At 59.5% G+C, this 9,140-nt stretch overlaps 1 protein-coding gene across 1 annotated transcript; it reads right to left on the bottom strand.

The window, feature by feature from the left end:
* Positions 1-2,228: 2,228 nt before the first annotated feature.
* Positions 2,229-5,469, bottom strand: SNRNP35 (small nuclear ribonucleoprotein U11/U12 subunit 35). Its single transcript, XM_056131392.1, has 2 exons — positions 5,325-5,469; positions 2,229-3,074 (listed from the first exon to the last, which is right to left on the bottom strand). Exon 2 carries the CDS (start codon positions 3,069-3,071, stop codon positions 2,343-2,345), a length of 729 nt encoding a protein of 242 aa, XP_055987367.1. The 5' UTR covers positions 3,072-3,074; positions 5,325-5,469; the 3' UTR covers positions 2,229-2,342.
* Positions 5,470-9,140: the final 3,671 nt, after the last annotated feature.

The following is a 9,140-nucleotide window of genomic DNA, read 5'->3' as shown; positions in this document are numbered from 1 at the left end:
TGGGTGCGTCTGCAGCCGAGAGTTGGGGACTTTGGCCCGTCACTCTGTGCCCGAGAGCCAGACTGGGAGGAGCAGGCGGAGCTTTGGTGGCAGCCCAGGCACGTGGGGGGCTATGCCAGGAGCCAGCAGGTGGCTTTAGAGAACCAGCTCAGGCTTGAGGGCACGTGGAGACCCCAGTTCCTTCCCTGGGGCCCCACGAGGAGTGATCACTGAGCACTGCCCCCAAAGCCAAACTGTGAGAAATCAACTCAGACTTGGTTTCCCGAATGCTGAAGAACATCAGAGGGAACGATGCTTCTGGGGGTGTTTTTGTTTTGTTTTGCATGTGGGGCGTTTGACCATCCTTGGCAATGCTCAGGGGCTACGTCTGCTCAGTCCCAGGTTTGTTCCTGAAGGACGACGTCTGGGGGTGATCCGGGCTCCTACACGCACAGCATCAGCCCCGGCCCCAGGACGGTGACACACAGTTTCTTTTCCAGGTTCGTGCCAAGGAACTGCCCCCCACTCTAGGCCCTGCCACCTACGTGTCTGCTCAGGGCAGCCACTGTGGTGCCATATGGGGAGCCAGGGATGGAACTCAGCTGCGTGCAAGGCAAAGGCCTTTGCCCCGCGCTATCCCTCCAGCCCCCAACACCAGCTGCCAGCGCAGGACTTGAGGATAAAGGTGGAACCATGACCTGAGAGTCCAGACTTCCTTGTGTCCTTTGCTCTGAATAGATGCATAGGCTGTCCCCACTCCCCGTCACAGCTGACAGTCTCGGCCCCGGGCATCTTGGGACTCTGTTTACACCTGGGGGCTGGGGTGGCCACTGCAGTCACCCTGTGGCTACTGCTTGTGTCCTGCAGTTCCCCACCGCCCACCTGAGGCGCCCTGGCCCTGCAGGCAGGAGCACTGAGGCAGAGCAGCTGCTCACCCAGTGGCGGAACAGTCACTTCCTGTGGCCAAGTCTGGCCTCTCCTGAGTGTCTGGTGTGAGGTGGGAGCACCTCTGGGCTTAATCACCCCCTCTGTTGGGAGCTCACCCAGTGCCCGGGCTTGTGCCTTCAGGGGAGCTCCTGGTGACCCTGCCATGCCTGCCAGCCCAGCCTGACACTGGGTGCTATGCCTGAGGCCCTCGGGAGCAGGTGAGGGGACAGTAGAGAGAGTGCTGGCAGGACCGGGACAGCCAACTTCGCAGCTGAAAACCCTCAGGGAAAGAGCAGATTCTTCCTCAGCTGCTCCTACCCGCAGGCTCCTATGGACAGTGAGAATCATTCTGGGACAGAGCGCCTCCCCCCACCACTGCAGGGCCGGGTATCAAACCCAGGGCCTCAGACCAGCAAGGCCAGAGCCTGGCTTTTTATTTTCCTTGTAAATGCTAGCCTTTCCTGAAATAGAAAAGGTTCTGTGGCACGCAGGGCGGAACGATAGCACAGTGGGTAGGGCATTTGCCCTGCAATGGCCAGCCTGGGTTTGATTCCTCCATCCCTCTTGGAGAGCCCGGCAGAACCTGGCAAGCTCCCCATGATGTATTCGATATGCCAAAAACAGTAACAAGTCTCACAATGGAGACGTTACTAGTGTCCGCTCGAGCAAATCGATGAACAACGGGAGGACAGTGGACAGTGCATGTGGCAAGTGGGCAGAGCTGGTGGCCAGGCTACAGTGAGCGGTGGGGGATGTGTTTCCCATGTCTGAGGCCCAGGGGTTTGATCCCCAAAACTCAAACAAGAACAGGGTGAGTGTCCCCAGGAAGTCAGCTGCTGGGCGAGTGTCCCCAGGGAGCCGGCTGCTGTGACAGGAAGCTCAGGAAGGGGGTTCCAGGATCTGCCTTCCTGCCCCAGAAAATCCACTGAGCCCTTCACAGTGAAGACACCTGAACCCAGCCGGGGTCCTGGGAGCTGCAGATGGATGCTGCTGGCTCTAGGTCAGCACCTCATTTGTTTGGGGGCCAAACCCAGCAGCTACTCAGGGATCACTCCTGGTGGGGCTTGGGGACCACATGGGGTGCTGGGGATGGAACTCAAGTCAGCTGTGTGCAGGGCAAACGCCCTTGCACTGTGCTACCGCTCCAGCCTCCAACAGCTTTTGCCAAGGGTTCTAGGAGCCCCTCTGGACTCTGTTCTGCCGAGCCGGTGAGAAGAGGGCTCCTCATTTGCCCCTCAGACACCAGTGACCGCAGAACCATTTTCAGAGCAGCTGTCGGGGAAGCGGAGCGCAAACCTGGGCTCCAGCGAACAGGAAACGCGCTCGCTCCTGACCGCATGGCTGCTGTTTTATTGGACTCTTGGCTCAACCTCAGTAGGGGAACAAGGCGGGTGGCAGGGCTGATGCAGACCCAGGGGGGCGTGACGGGGTGGGCCCTACTTACTCCGATCCCTTTTCTCCCTCCCCTTGGCCCTGTCGTCCCTCGAGTCCCGGTCTGGCTCCCAGTCGCCGCCGGGCCGCGGCCGGGCTGGCTCCCTGTCCTGCCACCGCTTCTCCCGGCCGCGGTCGCGCGCCCTGGCGTCCCAGTGTCTGTCCCGGGATCGAGACCGCTCCCGCCGCTCCCTCTTGCCCTCTCTCCCCGCGTCGTTCTTCACCACGGGCAAGTTGATGGGCTTCCGGAAGGGCCGATCGCGCCCCCCGAACCGCAGCTGCCCGGACTCCTTCTTGCCGCCCAGCCCTCCACCCAGGCGCCGGGGGATCCAGCCCCGGAGGGTCCGCTCCAGCTCGTAGTCCACGAAGATCTCATGCTGGTCGATGACCAGGCCGTCGGCGTCGCGGTAGGCCTTGAGCAGCGCACGCTCCTCCTTGTACTCGATGAAGGCGTAGCCCTTGGAGAAGCCGGTCACCAGGTCCTTCACCAGCCGCAGTCGCCGGATGTCGCCGTAGCGGGAGAACACCTCCCTCAGCTTCTCCTCCTTCGTCTGCAGGTTCAGCCTCGCCACAAACAGGGTGAGCAGCGGGTCCCCAGTGACACCCTTGTTGGGGGCGTAGCGCGCCAGCATGGCCCTCCAGATGGCGCGGTCGTGGGGGTCTTCATCGGTGCCATCGATGCTGCCGGCTTTCAGTGGGTCATACTCCTTGGCGATGGGCATCCAGGTGCTCATGGTCTAGGGAGGACAGAGACAGCGTCCAGGTCAAAGTCTGGGGGGCGCCCGGACACCCTCCCCGCAGGACAGGGAGCGCTTGGAGGCAGGGGCCTCCCACCCAGAGCCGAGAAAAGCAGGACCAAGGCTGGAGGAGTTCCAGCCGCACCCTGGGGAGAAGCCACGGACAACCACTGACCAACAGGACCGCCACACAGCCCACTCACCTTCCCAAGACAGAAATGTTCACAGGGAGCCAGGGAGAATGCAGAGGGGTGCAGCGTCTGCCAGTGGGAGCAGCCCCCTGGGGCCCTAGCAATGCTGGGGAGACACCCCACCTCCAAACAGCTGGACTCCAGAACTTCTTGGAAAGGGTGTGGCCACACCAGCATCACATGCAGGGACAGTGAGTGCCTTCAGGACCGCCCCTGCCGCCAATGCGGCGGTCACGTGGCCCCTCCCACCCCACCCAGTGTGTGTGTGTGGGAGGGGCACGCAGTGCTGGGGGCCCACACTCGGAGGGAGCCGACTGGGCCTCTGCATGGCACACAGGCGCTCACTCCTAAACCGTCTCCCTGGGGCTCCCACCCTGAATGGTTGAGGCAGGCCTAAGGCACAGCGCGAGTGGCCGTCGGTGGTCCACATTACATCGCTTCAGATGAGGGAAATGTGGCACAGGGTGTTTTATAGCTGAGCAACGCTGGCGCCAGGCCCGGGCAGGCTGGCCCTTAAGTTCCTAAGCAATAAAGGACTTCCTTTTCTTTTTTTTTTTTTTTTTGTTGGCTCTGGAGTCCGCTGTGCTATCGGATTCCTCCGCCCCTCTCGGAGAGCCCGGCAAGCTACCGAGAGTATTCGATATGCCAGACACAGTAACAACAAAGTCTCCAATGGAGACGTTACTGGGCCCGCTCGAGCAAATCGACGATCAACGGGAGGGCCTTTACTTTACTTACTTACTGGAGTCCCATCCAGCAGTGCTCAGGGCTCAACCCTGGATCTGTGCTCAGGGATCACTCCTGATGGCGCTCAGGGAACCCAATGTCATGTCGGGGGATTCAAACTAGAAAGGGCTGAGTGCAAGTCAAGCGCCCTACAGGGTGTAGGACCCCCACCTCCTCACTCTGCCACAGCAGGAGAATTCACTGCAATGGAATCTGGGCACAACTAGCAATCCTGCCACTGTCATTCGCTCTCTCACAGGATGGGGAGTTGGAGCGTCTGACCTAGGACCGTTCATTCACATGTGTCTCTGGAGTAACCGCCGAGGCCAGTACTCGGGGACCCCTGCGTCAGCATCTTGGACACCACGGAAGGAGGAGGACATGTGTCCTTCACGTCAGAGCTCATGCTGAAACGTGTCATAGACGAAGCCCCAGGGCCACAGGGCGCTGAGCTCTGTCCGTGACCCCCCGCGATCCCACACGAGCACAGAGCCAGGCACAGCTCTTGAACACTGAAGAAACAGGCCGGAGAGCCAGGCTGGAGGGAAGGCGCCCGGCGGGCACAGGGCTGATGCCAGGCACCGCCAGGACGGCTGGACAGCTGCTCGTGGCCCCAACACAAACACTAACCAACAACGGCAAGGCTGGAGTAGGCGCTGCATGAAGGCGCCCAGGCGGGAACGACCCCCAAGCACTGCGCAGTGCCCCTAGCGCCACCCAGCGGGAGTGGGCACGCACACTCCCTCCCTCATGCTCCCTAAGGAACAATTTTAGGAAAAGCCAGGGCTCTGGGCCAGGGAGCCGTGCCCGTGGCTGGGCCCAGCACCAAGTGGCCCCCCCAGGGCAGCTGGGAAAGGCCCCCAAGAATGAACTAAAGCCCCCCCAGGGTTCTGCCAAGGGCATGTCTGGTGACCCCCGCTCCTCAGGGCCCCTTTCTAGTGTTTACTCAGATTTCCCTCAAGGATCTCTGGCTTTCCAGCCTCAACGGAGTTACAGAGGGGGCGGCTGGGGAAGGGGGGGGGGGGGGGCGTGCTTAACGAGTGTGTGCAGACTTATTCTCCAGTGAAAAGGCCAGGCCTGGGCTGTGGAGCTAGTCCGGGCCAGACTCCTGTCCTCCCTGTGGCCAGCGCAGGATCCCGAGCCCCGCCAGGACTGATCCCTGAGCACTGCCCGGTGTGGCCCGAAACCAAACAAACAGAAGCCCAGAAAACCAAAGGCCACAGATTTGCACACAGTCGCTGGATTCCCTCCCCTCCCAGGCCCCTCAGCGGGCAGAGTCCCCCTGCCCGCCCCCCCCCCCCCAGCAGTTGGAAGCCTTTGATCCCACACTCACCGCACTCCTGCAGGAGAACCACAAGGTCCCCCCAGCACGGCAACCTCTCTCCGGCCGCTTCTACCCTTGGATGGGAGATACTTCCCTGTCCACGCCAGGACACAAACTGAGGCACGGCACGCTCTCTTCACTGAGGACATCCATCCTGGGGAGACAGGGAGCAAGGAAAGAATGTCACGGGCAAGGGTGTCGGACCGGCAGATCCAGCTCAAGGGGGGTACAGCTCCTGGAGTGTGCACCGCCCCCACAGGACAGCCAGCAGCTCTGCCTGGAGCTTCCTTCTCTCTGCACTAATTAGACAAGGTCCCGCCCTGGCCTCTCCCTGCCACCGCCCTAGGATACAGGGATGGGAAAAGCGACTAACTCGAACTGAACACTAGGAGGTGCAGAGCACTGCCAGGCACTGGCCTCCCTGGCTCTTGGGACAACACCAGAGCTGGCAGCCTATCACTGTGGTTTCAGTTGAGGAAGTGGCTACAAAACTTCACCAAGCTACCCAGTACTCCTGCAGGGGTGAGAGCCAAGGGCTTTACCCCCTTTCTCTTCCCGGGATCAGTCACACACCCTGTGGGGGTCATGGTTCAGTCACGGCTCTATGCTCCCGGGTCACTCGGGGCGGTACTGGGGCCATATTTGGCGCCAAGGGTCTAACCCAGGCCAGCAATGAGCAGGGCGGTGCTGGGGGCATGTGGTGCTGCAAATGGAACCCAGGGCCTCACTCAGGCAGGACCCGGGCTCAACCACGAAGTCAGCCCCCAGCCTCTTTTTGGATTGTTATAGTCAGTATTTCAATAATGGGTTAATATCTGAGTTGAATGGTAGTGATGTAGGCAGGTAGACAGGGAACTTCTGAGAGGAAAATCCTAAGACTGATCCACCCTGTGGATACAGAAAACAGACCTGATAAGACCTTCAGCGGACCCTGAGGAGGTTGGACCCCTCCTCATTAAGTTCCTCAAACCCTCCAACCTCTCCCTTAATCTGATTAAAATGTGATCCAGCCCCGGGAACACTCCAGATCTTCCGGATCAAGAGAACCCAAGAAGAGCCATTTACCCTCTTGAGATGTGTACTAATGCTTTTGTGTCTAATGCTGGAATGTGTCTAGGGGTTCTCTCCACCCTTGGAGAAGCCCGCAGTCTTTCTTGAGCACCTCTCTCTCTCTCTCTCTCTCCCTCCACACCTTCAAATAAAATCTATTTACTTCCCTGCTTGTCTACTCCTGAAATTCCTTTCTGTGAGCGAGACAAGAACCCAAGTACCCTGGGTCCCGGGTGGCAGAGGCAGATGGGGAGAAAGTGACTGGCTTCCCCTCCCGCCCACCGACATCAGTAGGGAATGGAACCAAACAAAGAAATTTACCATTCAAGACAAAAGTACAGCAAGTGAAAGTGCGCCTGACTGAGTCAGAACACGAAATGTGCATAAAACCCAGTGTTACCTTGGCAAAATTCAAATCATCTAGAAAATATAACTAAATGCCTTAACTAGGGCTTTCTGCTGTGTTTGTTACGGGTTTTTACATGGAAGTAAAAGCTCTAGACAGGGGCTGGAGCGACAACACACCGGGGAGGGGGTTTGCCTTGCAAGTGGTCGACTAGGGTTCCATCCCCAGCATCCCATATGGTCCCCCCAGCACCAGCAGGAGTGATTCCTGAGTGCAGAGCCAGGAGTAACCCCTGAGCATTGCTGGGTGTGACCCCCACGCCAAAAAAATAAAAATAAAAAAATAAAAAGCAAAAGTGAAAAAATCTAAAGAGCCCAGTCCCTCCTCAGAGTTCGCGGCGGTGGATGGGCAGGATCAACCACCCCCAGCGCCGCGCCAGGGAATAGAAGCCTCCGGTGGGCACGTGGGCGCGCATGCGCAGAGGCGCCGCGGAAGCCGGGGCGGAAGTCGCGGTGGCAGCTCCCTGGAGCCTCGCGGGGCCTCGGCCCGGGTCGCCGAGCTTTCGTTCGGACGGGGACGGAGGCCTCTGCCCTTTGTGAAACCAAGGCGGCAGGCGACGACGCTCCGACCCAGCCGATACCCCCTGCTCCCCCGACCGACCCGACAGCGCCCTGGGCGCCCGCTCTTTGCCAGGCTCCAACATGGCGGCCGCGCGGGGCCCGGCCGTAGGGGCGAAGCCGCGGGGCCCGGCCGTGGGATGAAGTCGCGGGGCCCCGTAGCCGGCCGCGCCGCGCCCTGTCCTGCCCCGGGGGTCGCGCTCACCGTGACACGCTCGCGCCGCCTCCGCCCGTCACGCCGGCGCCGGCTCCGAGAGCGCCGGGGCTCCTGCGCCGCGCGAGCTGCGCGTCGAGAGCCGCAGATTCGTCCGGCGGCGACGGCAGGCGTCCGCTCCCGTCTTAAAATACTCGCGCCGTGTTTGGCGCGTTGGCAGATGCCCTCTCCCAAGAAGATCAACCTTCATTGTTTGCCCCCCTTCAATATTTTATTTATTTTTCGCCCGAGATAAACGGCGACTCGGAAAGCGCGTTGGAAGGTTGTCGAATGTGCGGCGGGTGTCCCGGGGCTCAATTTCCCTGGTTCTGCGCTCCCGGGCCGCTCAGTCTCCGCGGCGTCGCGGGAAATGCCGACGCTCGCAGGAAACTGCTCATCTCCCCGGAGCTCTCCGCGCTGGATGGAGTAGGTCGGCTTCTCGCACGTGCGGGACGCTTTTCTAGAGTGAGCCTGGGGCCCTGGACGTTTGCATCGTTTCCCGGGCCCCGCTGGAAATCTCGGAAAATGTGCTTCCCCTGCCCCCCCCACCCCTTGCAAGTCCTAAATGATTCTTTGAAAGAGCAGTAAAGTGGACTGGTGCGGTAGAACGGGTACAGCCACGTTCATGCCACATTTATGCACAACAGCAGAGGAGGGTGCAGAAGCTGCCCCAGCGGTCACCTGCTTAACAGTTCAATGCGTAATGATGATGCTCCATGGAAGAGCAGAGGAAGCTTTCCTGCTGGTAGAATCAAATAAGAGGTGCACTTACCTTGCACGCAGCTGACCTGGGTTCTATCCCCGGCACCCCATAAGGTTCCCCAGGTCCGCCTGGGATGATCCCTATTGCTGAGTAGTGCCGGGTGTGGCCCCCAAACAAAAAGTATGTTAAAAAGGGCCGGGTAAATGGCTCGAATGTTCCAAGATTAGAGTCTAAGTCAATCCCTGGTGTGGCATGGCCCTCTAGTCAGGGGCTGGACCATCACCGCCTTACACTGGATAGACAGAGGACACTGCTGCCCTCCCCCCCCCCCCCCCACATGCTTGGGTGGGAGGGATGAAGACTGCGAGGACATAAAGTAACAAATATAAATAGGGACTGGAGTGATAGTACAGCAGGGAGGGCATTTGCCGTGCATGTGGCCGACCTGGGTTTGGTCGCCATCATTCCATATGGTCCCCTGAGCAATGCCAGGAGTAATTTCTGAGAGCAGAGCCAGGAGTAACTGCTGAGCATCTCCCCCAAAATATAAATATATGCATTTATATGTACTGTACGACGTACCTGCCCATACAGTCAAGGCTAAAACACAAAACAAAAAAATAACCGATCTTAGGGTGGTAGATGACACAGAACAGCAGGCAGGATGCTGCTGAGTCCCTGGAACCTTGCCAGGACAGATCCAGGAGTGAGGCCTGAGCATGCAAATGTGGCCCAAAAACGGAACAGAGGAAAGAAAATGCTCAGGAGGGAGAAGCGTGGGTCGGGGACACCTTGACGTTCGTTGGCGGAGCCGAGCTTTCTTCAGTGTCATGAAGACCTGTGCACCTCCTCAGCCACCTACTTTCTGATTGATCTTCCCAAATGAGTGCTCGCGGCTGACAGCCGGGCTTACTTG

Source organism: Sorex fumeus, unplaced genomic scaffold, assembly GCF_029834395.1.
Source record: "Sorex fumeus unplaced genomic scaffold, SorFum_2.1 ptg000087l, whole genome shotgun sequence".
Lineage (NCBI taxonomy): Eukaryota > Metazoa > Chordata > Mammalia > Eulipotyphla > Soricidae > Sorex > Sorex fumeus.
Note: the sequence above shows the minus strand (reverse complement) of the source record. Positions and strands in the feature narration are given on the sequence as shown.

Excerpts from the sequence above, each read along its gene's own strand:
- SNRNP35 (XM_056131392.1), bottom strand. The coding sequence starts at position 3,071 with ATGAGCACCTGGATGCCCATCGCCAAGGAGTATGACCCACTGAAAGCC.